This window comes from Staurois parvus, unplaced genomic scaffold (assembly GCF_062004578.1).
Source record: "Staurois parvus isolate SC_StPar_1 unplaced genomic scaffold, SC_StPar_1.0 ptg000517l, whole genome shotgun sequence".
In the NCBI taxonomy this organism is placed as follows: domain Eukaryota; kingdom Metazoa; phylum Chordata; class Amphibia; order Anura; family Ranidae; genus Staurois; species Staurois parvus.
This window is the reverse complement of record NW_028318313.1, coordinates 925575-940207: the sequence shown is the minus strand read 5'-3', so window position 1 is coordinate 940207 and position 14633 is coordinate 925575. Positions and strand designations below refer to the sequence as shown.

At 46.1% G+C, this 14633-nt stretch overlaps 1 protein-coding gene across 3 annotated transcripts in view; it reads right to left on the bottom strand.

The window, feature by feature from the left end:
- TEC (tec protein tyrosine kinase) overlaps positions 1 to 14633 on the bottom strand; it is a 145688-nt gene that overhangs the window by 77026 nt on the left and 54029 nt on the right. For all 3 annotated transcript variants that reach the window (XM_089690119.1, XM_089690117.1, XM_089690118.1), the window contains exon 2: positions 4814 to 5003. In XM_089690119.1, the coding sequence (XP_089546245.1) occupies positions 4814 to 4951 (138 nt within the window). In that variant the 5' untranslated portion in view covers positions 4952 to 5003. The remainder of the gene's footprint in view (positions 1 to 4813; positions 5004 to 14633) is intronic.

Sequence of the window (14633 nt, the reverse complement as noted above, 5' to 3'; positions counted from 1 at the left end):
GTAAGGCTTGGATGCAGCTGCTCGGCCATGGAAACCCATTCCATGAAGCTCTCTACGTACTGTTGTTGTGCTAATCTGAAGGCCACATGAAGACATGAAGTTTGGAGGTCTTTAGCTATTGACTCTGCAGACAGTTGGTGACTTCTGCACACTGTGCACTTCAGCATGCGCTGACCCCACTCTGTCATTTTATGTGGCCTACCACTTCATGGCTGAGTTGCTGTTGTTCCCAGTTGCTCCCACTTTGTTATAACACCACTAACAATTGACTGTGGAATATTTAGTAGCAAGGAAATTTCACAGATGGACTTATTGCACAGCTGGCAACCTATCATGGTACCACTCTTGCATTCACTGAACTCCTGAGAGCGACCCATTCTTTCACAAATGTTTGTAGAAGCAGTCTGCATGCCTAGGTGCTTGATTTTATACACCTGTGGCCATGGAGGTGATTGGAACACCTGAATCCAATGATTTGGAGGCGTGTCCCAATACTTTTGGCAATATAGTGTAAGTAGACTGTGCTCGTGACTGTCAATATCCTCTTCTTTACACAGAAGCAGGGATTACATCCAATGTGACTTTACTGCAGCTTATTCTAAACCAGGTACTATCACTGGTGGCAACTATTTAAAAATTTCCGGTCAACCCTATACCCAAAGAAACCGTGTTTTTCCTGGTGCACCATAATACTCCCTCTACTACAATTTACAGAAGATCTTTACTGATTCACACGGTAAGCGATGCTCGCGCCTGCATTCAAGTGCTGTGAAAATAATCTGGAAAATTGATTAATACGCAGCCCTTTTCCAGTATTGCTGTGGGTTATTGTGCACTGTGTGTTCTTTTTTCCTTGACATCACATTTGATGGACAAACACAAATCTGAAACCTTAGAAACCTTGTAAATTTTGTTTTGCCATGAATGGGCCTAGTAAAGTTTAAGGTAACATTAAAACATTTCTAAATGTACATTACACACAAACAGGATGTGGAAAGCTATAGTTCATTTTCACTGATGCATTTCATGGTCTCAAAATTAATTGTCTGGAAAGTGAAAAAATATGATGTTTAAAACATTGAAATCAGTAGAAAAAACAGGTGCATGCTATATTTTTAACCAGTGTGGTATTTTGCCTCATAATAAGAACAGATGCAAACTGCATATGTACCAGATTAAACCGTGCAATGAAAAAGAATGCTTGGCTTACTAAGCAGAGTACAGTTCTATCTGATAATCATGTATCTGAGAATCTAAACTGTTTCTGTAGAGAACCTCAAAAAAATAACCCCTTACCATTGATTATTCTTTCCCAGTGCTTTGACAGTTATTGTAACAAGAAAAGCAAACATTGCTTTATTTACGTCCTGCCTTTCTGTAGTCCAAATTATACAATGAAGGAGGGCACCATGTAACCGAAGCTCAGAATTGAAGTCAAGAAAGGGATCTGCTCCAAAAACACAAGGAATCATAACTGAAGATATCCATGTTGCAATGCAATTAAGTAATTGCTGGAGATGCAAGTGACAAACTGCTTTTAAAGGGGTAAAGGACAGTCCGTGTTGCCTTAGCTTTTTCCATTCCTAAGCCTTGCCCATTTCTTCACTCCAAATGATTCCACACAAGAACACAAAATGCAAAACGAGAGAGATCCCTGGTGCCTTGTTTATTCTAGTCCTCATCTTCAGATAAACCAATGACAAGACAATGGTTACAATAGCCTGGGCCTCTACCTAACTATTCTGCACTTTTGCTTAAAGTGGTAACCTTGGAATGTCATAAACTAAAGCATAACCCAATTCCCACTGTAAAGGCCCCTTGATTGGTCTCTCCTTTAATTGAGTCTTGGCCTGCCATTGCTGACACAGATGCTCATGATAGTCCTTTGGCCTCTGGCTTCTGAAACTGACTCTCTGATATCCAGTACACAGGTCTAATTTTGATAAATCAGTAAGGTGTAACCTCACCAGCTGTTTGTGCCAATTATCCCTCAACTGTTTTTTTTATACTAGCACCATATTTTTAAAATATAATATATAGTAAACAATAAATTGTACGTCATGATATTCATTTAGGGCAGGTGTCTCCAAACTTTCTAAACATTGCGCTGGTTTACAGGCCTTCAGAATTTAGGGGGTCCGGACTGTTAGTGAGAACAGAAATTGCCTTGGCCTTAGTGGAAGTAATCAATGTCTTGGGGTTGGGAGTCAGTGGTGAGGAGGAATAGTGCCCCGTCATTGGCATCAGTGGGAGGAATAGTCCCCCGTCATTGGTATCAGTGGGAGGAATAGTCCCCCGTCATTGGTATCAGTGGGAGGAATAGTGCCCCGTCATTGGCATCAGTGGGAGGAATAGTCCCCCGTCATTGGTATCAGTGGGAGGAATAGTCCCCCGTCATTGGTATCAGTGGGAGGAATAGTGCCCCATCATTGGTATCAGTGGGAGGAAAAGTGCCCCGTCATTGGTATTAGTGGGAGGAATAGTGCCCCATTATTGGTATTAGCAGGAGGAATGGTGCCCCGTCATTGGTATCAGTGGGAAGAATAGTCCCTTGTCACTGGTATCAGTGGGAGGAATAGTGACCCGTCATTGGTATTAGTGGGAGGAATAGTGCCCCATTATTGGTATTAGCAGGAGGAATGGTGCCCCATCATTGGTATTAGTGGGAGGAATAGTGCCCCATCATTGGTATTAGCAGGAGGAATAGTGCCCCATCATTGGTATTAGCAGGAGGAATAATGCCCCATCATTGGTATTAGCAGGAGGAATAATGCCCCATCATTGGTATTAGCAGGAGGAATAATGCCCCATCATTGGTATTAGCAGGAGGAATAATGCCCCATCATTGGTATTAGCAGGAGGAATAGTGCCCCATCATTGGTATTAGCAGGAGGAATGGTGCCCCATCATTGGTATTAGTGGGAGGAATAGTGCCCCATCATTGGTATTAGCAGGAGGAATAATGCCCCATCATTGGTATTAGCAGGAGGAATAGTGCCCCGTCATTGCTGTCAGAGTTAGTTTTAATGGAAGGAATGATGACTCATCAAAGGTGTCAGTAGGAGAAATAGTGCCTCATATCAGTGGGAATAATAGTGCCTCAAGTGCCAGATAAAGGAATGCAAAGGGCCACATCTGTCCCCGGGATGCAGTTTGGAAACCACTGATCTGGGGCACAGAACAGGCATATATAAGCAGAATATACTGATCCTTCTTGTAAAGATATACGTCTTCATGTCCAGCCATGCCAGATATAGTATAAAGAGAAGCAAGCTGGCTTTCTTTAGTCTTTTATGGCACAGTACTGATTATAAAATATGCAGCTATGACCTAAAAACAAAAATATTTTGGCCTTTTAGAAATCGAATAACATCAAACAAGGAAAAAAGAAGGGTTCGACAAAAAATTAAAACACGCACACAACTAAGGTAAAGTTCTCCAAAATTAGTAATTAGTGATTCTCCTAGGGCAAGGGTCTTATAACTGAATGAATAAACACACTCCAAAAAATTACTTTAGCTCAAAGCCCCTTTGCTTCACATCAGAAGCCCCCTTACACATCAGAGTCCCCCCTTAAACATCACAGTACCCTTTTACATCAGAGTAACCATCAGAGTCCCCCCTTACATCAGGATCCCCATCAGAATCCTCCACTTACATCAAGGTCCCCTACAGGCTTCTTCCTTTACATCAGGGCCCCCTCCTTACATTAGGGTCCCATCAGACCCCCCCCTTTCATCTGGGTCCCTATCAGCATCCCTCCTTAAATCAGAGTCTCCAACAGAGTGTCCCGCTTTCATTAGGGCCCCCATCAAAGCCATTCTTACATCAGAGTAATCAGTGGGGTTTAGGGGGGTAAAGGCAAAGACAAACTGATCTGAATGATGATCCTAGATGAGGGCCAGATAAAATCTCTTAGCAGACTGAATGTGGCCCATGGGCCATAGCTTGGAGACCCTGTTCTAAGGCACGCATGCTCCATCCATACTGATTTCCATTGATGTTTCCCACCCCTTTGACACTGCAACCATGTCTAATGGTGGAAGCTGTTTGTTTCCCAAGAATGTGATGTTTTTTTCCAGTACACTATCAGGCATTTTCACCTATAAAAGTACACATTAGAGGGTGACCAGGAACCGACGTAAGAAGTAATAATATCACCCAAGGATAGTGAATTCCTAATTTTGGCATTGCTTAGATGCTGGAACACACGCGCATTGGCAAAGAGGAGGTTACAAGTGACAATAATGGGACAATCTGTACTCTTTTTTTTAAAGAAGAACTCTCTGAACTTTAAAGTGCTTCTAAAGGCTCAAGGTTTTTTACCTACATACACCTTCTGCCTGCAGCCTCCTTCAATCCTTACCCCTGTGCCCCCTCCAATCCAGCAACGTTCTCGACAGGCTCTGCTGTCTGGGGACTCTTCCTTCTCACTGGCTGAGCTGAGACAGCAATGGGAGCCCATTGTCAATCACAGCCAGTGGACCAATGAGGAGAGAACACGGGGGGGGGGGGGTCGAATCGCGGTTCCATCTGTCTTAAGCATAGAGCAGTGGCTCAGGGATGAGCACGTAGTTATGCCCCCAGGGCGAGTGGCTTTCCCTGGGCTGGGGACACTGCTCAAGGGGGAGGAGCCAGGCAGGAACCCCAAAAGAAGAGAATCGGGACGGCTCTGTGCCAAACCACTGCACAGAGCAGGTAAGTATAGACATGTTTTTTTTTAATGAAGCTTTAGTATCACTTTAAGTACCTGGATTAAAGAATCTGAATTCTATCTCTCCTTAAAAGAAGAAAATCTACATTTTAACCTTACCTCAGAACGACCTTCATAATAAGTTAATCTGGAGTTGGTGAGCACAAATAATCTTTCCTTGTAGTTCACAGGTGATGTCCACTTCTTCTGCTGTGACCTTTTATAGAGATATTCTTCAAGTACAATTTCTGAATTCATTTCAACTTCCTGCTCATTTGTTTCCCTGCCATTGAATATGAAGTCCTGAAAACTGAACAAAAATGAAAATGGAGTTAAATTTGGAGCAAAGTGTATATCTGAACTGTCTTGTTTTGCATAGTGATATAATTAGATTTGAAGTCTTTGATCACAGGCACTTCCCACACAATGTACTTAGACAAGCTGTGTCCAGGTGCCCTAACAGGTATTGTACTGTGATGACAGGCACACAGAGGGTAATTCAAACCTACAAAGTCACAGTGGAAAATATGAACAGTCATGTATCTCCTTATATGTCATACAGGAAGTTTCCATAGATTTGTTAAAGTGGTATTAAATTCAAACGCAAACATTTATTATATTGCAGGTCCCCAATTCTTAGCTGTGGTGGCTGCATTAGTTTTCCTTTTTTTAGGCTTTGTTTCTTTTATTTTCACCTGAGGATCCTGCCAGTAAGTCTGTTTCAACAGAACAAGCTGTCCTGCAGATGTAGCAGTTGGAGGGTTAAGACATACCATTTAAAAGAGAAAGTTATTTTTTATTTAAACTTACCTTGGTGGATGCAGCATCTGTCCCCTGCCAGCTAAGGGTGAGAACTGAGCGCTCAGACACCGCTGATCTCTCAGTTCTCCTTGCCTGAGCAGAGAGCAAGGACTCTCAGTCATCGCTGTCTATTCTGCCCCTCCACCAGGGGGCAGGTGTGGCTGGCTCAGGCTCCCCGCAGCTTACTGAAAGACTGAGCCAAGTGCCAGTCCAGGCTCCTGGGTGAATCCTGACCATATGGATGATGTCAACCAACAGCAGACTTTAGTCTGAAAACGGGTCACAGGAGTGCAGAACGAACTGCACTCCTGCAATCCACAGGAGAGGTACAGCCAAACGAGCTTTAGCTGTATTATCCTTTAACTCTGACAGGTGATTACAGTGATGAACTTTTATTTATTGATGTAAAGCCTTAAAGTGGAACTTCACCTTAATAATCAACATGGACTATGCTTAATCCTTATGCTGCTAGTATTAATAAATAGATAGGAAGGTATATTATTTTTACTTGTTTTAAATGTTTTTTTACATTTCTTCAGTTACTTCCTAGTTTCCATGCCTAGACAAATGATGTCATACATCCCATGAGTCTTCAGGAAAGGAGTGAGGGTTCTCAGCTCAGCCTATCCCTGAACTAAGGGCAGATGGATTTCAGGAAGTAAATGATACATGAATCATCTGCCCTTACTCAAGATGGCCACTGCCAAAAGAGCCAGGGGGTGTTTTTCAAAATGATTTCTCAGCAAAATAAAGCATGGAGACATGGAGGGATGGGGGAGTTTACTTTGAATATTAAAAATAAATCAAACAGCATTTTTGGTTTGTGGTACTAAGATGCACTACAGTTCCACTTTGACCTCAAAAAGAACAAAACTGTTTACTGTAACTGCTTATAACATGTTAGCTGGAGTCAATTTGGTTCTTATATCTAAATCTGCTAGTCCATCTAACACTTCCCTCCCCCAGACTTACAATGCTGCTATCCAATGCTGTCTCTTTTGCTCCTCCATCCAGAGTGGAGGGACTCTAATACAGGAGGTGTGTTACTGATCAGATCACTAGGTGAAAACAGTGGGAAAAAAAGCCTAAATAAAATAAAATGAATGCAGCCACCCTATCTAATGATTGGTAAGCTGCAATATACAAGGTGTGACAATTTCATTGCCGGAATGCCTGCAGTGTAGCACTATGGTGGTGAGTTACGCAGCCATTCACACAGTGTGTTCTAACTTGCACTCTCCTGGGTCACAGATCAGTTGAGTCTTATGGAGTAGTAGAAGAAATAACACGTGCATTTCACTGATGGCGGAAAATGAGTGACAGGAATTTGGAGCAGCGGATTAACATCAAATTTGTGTGAACATTGGCAAATGTGCAAGTGAAACTTTAGCTCTGTTACAACAGGCTTATGGTGAACATTCCATGAAGAAATCAAGTGTTTTTAAATGGCATTGGCAGTTTAAGCAGCAATGGGAAGATGTCCAAGATGACACAAGAGGCAGCCAAAGATGTCCATGGTGAGACAAGAGGCAGCCAAAGATGTCCATGGTGAGACAAGAGGCAGCCAAAGATGTCCATGGTGAGACAAGAGGCAGCCAAAGATGTCCATGGTGAGACAAGAGGCGGCCAAAGATGTCCAAGATGACACAAGAGGCAGCCAAAGATGTCCATGGTGAAACAAGAAGCAGCCAAAGATGTCCATGGTGAGACAAGAGGCAGCCAAAGATGTCCATGGTGAGACAAGAGGCAGCCAAAGATGTCCATGGTGAGACAAGAGGCGGCCAAAGATGTCCAAGATGACACAAGAGGCAGCCAAAGATGTCCATGGTGAGACAAGAGGCAGCCAAAGATGTCCATGGTGAGACAAGAGGCAGCCAAAGATGTCCATGGTGAGACAAGAGGCAGCCAAAGATGTCCATGGTGAGACAAGAGGCAGCCAAAGATGTCCATGGTGAGACAAGAGGCAGCCAAAGATGTCCATGGTGAGACAAGAGGCAGCCAAAGATGTCCATGGTGAGACAAGAGGCAGCCAAAAAATGCAAAGGATGGATGTAAATATTGACAGAGTGCAAAGCCTTGTCCACTCAGATCGAGTGTACGAATGACGGCTGAAGAATTGAACATGATGAACATGAACAAGGATAGATTTCTGCAAAGATGGTGCCTCAATGCTTGAGAGAAGAGCAGAGAGAATGTCATCTTCACATTTCATCCAACCTTTTGAAGAATGCAGAGGTGTTTGCTAGTGTTATTACCGGTGCATTCTGGGAACTAAATTGTCTCATCTTGTATTAAATCTTTGGTTTTAAGTTTAGTACTGCTGTAATGTCTACATGTCTATAAAGTGTAAAAATGAATGAAAATGTTTAGTTTCTATATCGTCTAGGAAAAATGCTGCAATCTGCTTATATTTTGTACTGTATATACAGAATGCGTAACGTTTACAAAATGTAATGTCTTTTAAATAAGGAGAGCAGCATTTTAACTTGATCCCAGGACTTTAATGGACTTGTTACACTTGTATCATCACTCAGATTACTCTCTATCACAGAGGAAGAGTTCACTTGTTGACCTTAACTTTATCTTCTGTCTAAGCAGCCCCTCATTGCCTCTCACACAACCCATCTCTGACCTCAGCAGAGAGCCAGGGAGGCCAAGAAGCAGCCATCTGGTCAGACCCAGAGGGAGAACTCTTAACTTGATATTTTTAAAGCCCACAGTCAGACATTATGTTATGGATTAGGATTGTGGAAATAGTCTATCAAATACCAAAAATATTTTAGGAACTACAAGATTTACCTGTTTCAGTGAGCTGGATGGTATACATCTTTATTACAGTTATTTGACCTTTCTTACATGTATTATTTATTTCAAGTACTTATATAGCCATCAATTTACACAGCGCTTTACATATATATTGTACATTCACATCAGTCCCTAACCCTCAAGGGGTGTACAATCTAAGGTCCCTAGCTTACATTCATACATACACATACTAGGGACAATTTAGACAGGAGCCAATTCACCTACCAGCATGTCTTTGGAGTGTGGGAGGAAACTGGAACACCCAGAAGAAACCCACGCAGGCACAGGGAGAACATGTAAACTCCAGGCAGGAGGTGCCGTGGCTGGGATTCGAACCAACGGCTCTAGTACTGCCAGACAGAAGCGCTAACCATTTAGCTACTGTGCTACCTATGTATTTACATAGTTACATAGCTACATAGTTGGAAAGGTTGAATAAAGACACCAGTCCATCCATTTTAACCTGTGTGGGTGTGTTTATGTCAAAATCATCTCCCATATCCCTGGATATTGTGTTCATTGAGATGACCATATAAGAGTTTTTTTAAATAATTGACACTTCCCGCTAATACCACCAATTGCTGTAGTTCGCCATCCTTACCACTCTGACAGTAAAGAACCCCTTACTCAGTTTAAAGTGTTACTAAACCCACAACAGTGAAATCAGTCTGTATATGCAGTAAAGCATGCTTGTTATACTCACTGTGGAACCTGAGGGGTTAATCCTCTGCATTGTGTAAAACCACTGATCCTGACTTTCTGATCCTCCCCTTCTTCCTGTACCCTCCTCTTACCTCCTGATAAGACATATGTGTGGTCACTCTGCACATGCTCAGTTTGGTGTGTATTGCTAAAGGAGTTTTTTTTTCTTGGGAGAGTGCATATGATCAGCACAGGGCCAATCAGCACTGTCAAGAGAGAGGTCAGGGGTTCTGCATCCTCCTAGAGCAGTTGTCTCCAAGCCATGGCCCTCCAGGTGTTGGGGAACTGTAAGTCCCATGAGGTCTTACAAGACTCTGACAGCCACAGGCAAAACTCCCAGAGGCATGATGGGACTTGTAGTACTCCAACAGCTGGAGGGCCATAGTTTGGAGACCCCTGTCCTAGAGCAAAATGAAAACTCCTCCTACAAGCTTTAACAGGGCCAGATCTAGGGGGGTGCTGGGGTGGGCTAACCCGAATTTCAGTTGTGCCCCCCCCCCCCAAAGCTAACCGCTGCCTTTGTCCGCCCTAGACACTGTACTTTTCTGCTGAACGATACTTCAGACAGATGCACTTTCTCCCATGAAGCTTTGTAAACATAGTAAACATACTGCCCAGTTGATCATCAGGTCAGCGAGGAAGGGGGGGGGGGAACAGCGGGGTGGGGGAGGCTGTCTGTACCTCTCCCCTGTCATCTAATACAGGTCAGCTATCCCTCGGTGATCTTCACTGTCTTCCGAGGCAGCCGGTGTTGGTGGGTGGGGCGGGGGGTGTGGCTGCCTCCTCCACTCCTCCCACAGACTTCTTCACTCAGGAGTATTCACTATACTGCCACTGTACTGCACCATCCTGCCACTATACGGCCACTGTACTGCACCATCCTGCCACTATACTTCTACTGTACTACACCAGCCTGCCACTATACTTCTACTGTACTACACCAGCCTGCCACTATACTTCTACTGTACTACACCAGCCTGCCACTATACTGCCCCATCCTGCCACTATACGGCCACTGTACTGCACCATCCTGCCACTATACGGCCACTGTACTGCACCAGCCTGCCACTATACTTCTACTGTACTACACCAGCCTGCCACTATACTGCCCCATCCTGCCACTATACGGCCACTGTACTGCACCAGCCTGCCACTATAGTGCCACAGTCTGCCACTAAACTCCCACTGTACTACCCCAACCTGCTACAGTACTGCCCCAGCCTGCCACTATATGGCCACTGTACTGCACCATCCTGCCACTATACTGCCACTGTACTGCACCATCCTGCCACTATACTGACACAGTACTGCCCCAACCTGCCACAGTACTGCCCCAGCCTGCCGCTATACGGCCACTGTACTGCCCCATCCTGCCACTATACTGACACAGTACTGCCCCAACCTGCCACTATAGTGCCATTGTATTGCCCCAGCCTGCCACTGTACTGCCCTATCCCTCCCACTAAACTGCCACTGTACTAGCCCAGCCTGCCACTGTACTTTACACCCCAGCCTGCCACTATACTGCCATTGTACTGCCCCAGCCTGCCACTATATTGCCACTGTACTACACCAGCCTGCCACTATACTGCCCCATCCTGCCACTATACTGACACAGTACTGCTCCAACCTGCCACTGTACTGACACAGTACCGCACTGACATGCCACTGTACTGCCCCAGCCTGCCACTATAGTGCCACTATATTGCCCCAGCCTGCCACTGTACTGCCCCATCCGTCCCACTAAACTGCCACTGTATTACCCCAGCCTGCCACTGTACTTTACGCCCCAGCCTGCCACTATACTGCCATTGTACTGCCCCAGCCTGCCACTATAGTGCCATTGTACTGCCCCAGCCCTCCCACTAAACTGCCACTGTACTGCCCCAGCCTGCCACTGCATTGCCCCAGCCTGCCACTGTACTTTTCACCCCAGCCTGCCACTATAGTGCTAATTGTACTGCCCCAGCCTGCCACTATAGTGCCACTGTATTGCCCAAGCCTGCCACTGTACTGCCCCAGCCCTCCCACTAAACTGCCACTGCATTGCCCCAGCGTGCCACTAAACTCCCACTGTACTACCCCAACCTGCTACTGTACTTCCCCAGCCTGCCACTATACTGTCACTGTACTGCCCCAACCTGCCACTGTACTGTCCCAGCCTGCCACTATAGTGCCACTGTATTGCCCCAGCCTCCCATTAAACTGCCACTGTACTACCCCAGCCTCCCACTAAACTGCCACTGTACTGCCCCAGCCTGCCACTGTACTGCCATTGTACTGCCCAGCCTGCCACTATAGTGCCACTGTACTGCCCCAGCCCTCCCACTAAACTGCCCCAGCCTGCCACTATACTGCCACTGTGTTTCCCCAGCCTGCCACTAAACTCCCACTGTACTATGACAACCTGCTACTGTACTGCCCCAGCCTGCCACTATACTGCCACTGTACTGCCCCAGCCTTCCACTGTACTGCCCCAGCCTGCCACTATATTGCCCCAGCCTGCCACTGTACTGCCCCAGCCCTTCCACTAACTGCCATTGTACTACCCCAGCCTGCCACTATACTGCCACAGTACTGCCCCAACCTGCCACTGTACTGCGCCAGCCTGCCACTATACTTCCATTGTACTGCCCGAGCCTGCCACTGTACTGCCCTTGCCTGCCACTAAACTCCCACTGTACTACCCCATCCTACTACTGTACTGCCCCAGCCTGACACTGTACTGTCCCAGCCTGCCACTATACTGCCATTGTACTGTCCCAGCCTGCCACTGTATTGCCCCAGCCTGCCACTGTACTGCCCCAGCCCTCCAACTAAACTGCCACTGTACTGACCCAGCCTGCCACTGTACTGCCCCAGCCTGCCATTGTACTGCCCCAGCCTGCCATTGTACTGCCCCAGCCTGCCATTGTACTGCCCCAGCCCTCCCACTAAACTGCCCCAACCTTCCACTATACTGCCCCAGCCTGCCACTATACTGTCACTGTACTGCCCCAGCTTGCCACTAAACACCCACTGTACTGCCCCAACCTGCCACTGTACTGTCCCAGCCTGCCACTATACTGCCATTGTACTGTTCCAGCCTGCCACTATAGTGCCACTGTATTGCCCCAGCCTGTCGATGTACTGCTCCAGCCCTCCCACTAAACTGCCACTGTACTTCCCCAGCCTGCCACTATACTGCCCCAGCCTGCCAGTGTACTACCTCAACCTGTTACTATACTGCCCTACCCTGCCACTATACTGCCACTGTATTGCCCCAGCCTGCCACGGTATTGTCCCAGCCTGCCACTATACTGCCCCAGTATGCCACTGTACTGCCCCAGCTTTCCACTATACTGCCCCAGCCTTCCACTGTATTGCCCCAGCCTGCCACTATAGTGCCACTGTATTGCCCCAGCCTGCCACTATACTGCCCAAGCCTGCCACTTCACTGCCACTGTACTGGCCCAGCCTACCACTAAACTGCCACTGTACTGCCCCAGCCTGCCATTATACTGCCCCAGCCTGCCACTTTAAAGCCCCAGCTTGCCACTATACTGCCTAAGCCTGCCACTATACTGCCGCTGCACTGCCCCAGCCTGCCACTATACTGTCACTATACTGCTTTAACCTGCCACTATACTGCTCTAGCCTACCACTATTCTGCTCTAATCTGCCACTACTGTTCGAACTTGCAATTATACTGCCCCAGCATGCCTCTATATTGCCTCAGCCTGCCGGTATACTGCCCTAGCCTGTACCTATACTGCCCTAGCTTGCCACTATACTTCTCTAATCTGCCACTATGCTGCCCAAACCTGCCACTATGCTGCTCTAACCTGCCACTATACTGCCCTAATCTGACATAGCCTGCCATTAAACTGCTATACCTTGCCACTATACTGCTCTAACCTGCCACTATACTGCCCCTATACTGCTCTAGCCTGCCACTATGCTGAACTAGCATAACCAGTAAGCATAAATAGCATATATGTGTGATTAAAGTATGGCATTAGGTTAATGATATGCTGCTTTCAAAACCAAGCCTGTTTTAAATGAATACCTTATCCCTAATTTTTTTTTTTTAATCCAAACAACTTTTATTGTCAAGATAATAAAGAAAATGGAACAGTACTTACATAATCCACAATTACAGTACTGCATCAACAGGATTACACACCTCATCCCTAATTTAACTACATTCTTCATCTACAATGGCCTTCTGGGTGCATAGCGAAAAAAGGTGACAGTGGAATTGTTTTTAAACTGTTAGCAACTATGCTGAACTCTTCTCCTATCTCTGCACTGGACTACACACAACCTGGGCAAAGGCAGCAGAGCTCCTGCTCCCCACACAGCATATAGCTGAGATCATATTCCCTTACACACAACCACAATCTGCACAGTGTGTAGCTGGTTGCTATGTTAAAGTTCTGACCTGTGACATTTCCTCTGCCAGCTGCACACTGTGCAGATCGTGGTTGTGTGTAACGGAATCCGATCTCAGCTATGTGTAATGTGTGGCAAGGAGATGATTTGCTGCCTGTGCCTAGACTGTGTGCAATGCAGGGATGAGAGAAGAAGCTCTGCAGAGTGCTCTGCCAGCAGTGCCCCTGTCCTCTGCTGAGTTCTCCCCGCAGTGACCCCTGTCCTCTGCTGAGTTCTCCCCACAGTGACCCCTGTCCTCTACCCTGCCAGCAGTGACCCCTGCCCTTTGCCTTGCCAGCAGCAACTCCTACCTTTGCCTTGCTAGCAGTGACTCCTATCTTCTGCTCTGCCAGCAGTGATCCCTGTCTTCTGCCCTGCCAGCAGTGACCCTGTCTTCCTTCCTGCTGACTCCTGTTCTTTGTCCTGCGGACTTCTGTACACTGCTTTAGAAGTTAAAGGCCTCTATTCCCTGCCCTACACACTGATGACCCTATCCTCTGTCCTGCTGACCCCCTGAACACTGCCCTGCTGACCTCCCGTCCTCTGCCCCCCTGACATTTTTTTACTGCACCCCCCACATTAGACAGGCTAGATCCTGCCCTGAGCTTTAACACGTTCTTTGCTGGACACTGATAGAAGTCACAAGACTGCTCTAACTGCTGATGAGAAAAGGTATTTAGCGGTTTATATTTACTAAAATAATTGCAGTTCCATGTTCTGAGTACTGTGGGAGACCAGATAGAGTGAATGCAGGGTCCGGGGTTTAGTAAGACTTTAAGGTTAAACCAATTCTCCTCCAATTTCATTGAGTAGTCCCATGTCTTCTTAATCTCCCTAAGACTAAATAGTTTTCTCCCTATGCTAGATCCTCCATTTAGGTATTTGTATATCACTATAGTATCTCCTCTTCAGTATCTCTACTCCAGGGAGAATACATTTAAAGTTTGTAGTCGTTTCTCGTAACTGAGGCCCTCTAGCCCACTTATTAGCTTTGTCACCCTTCTCTGGGCACTCTCCAGTTCCAGCACATCCTTTCCAAGGATTGGTAATCAGAACTGGACGGCATACTCAAGATGACCATAGTTTTGTACAGTGGTAGAATTATAGTCCTACCTATTGATTAAATACCCGTTTTAATGGTTGCTAGTATTCTGCTAGCTTTGCTTTCTGTAGCTTCCTATTACGTGCTGTTGCTGAGCCTATGATCTACTAGGACCCC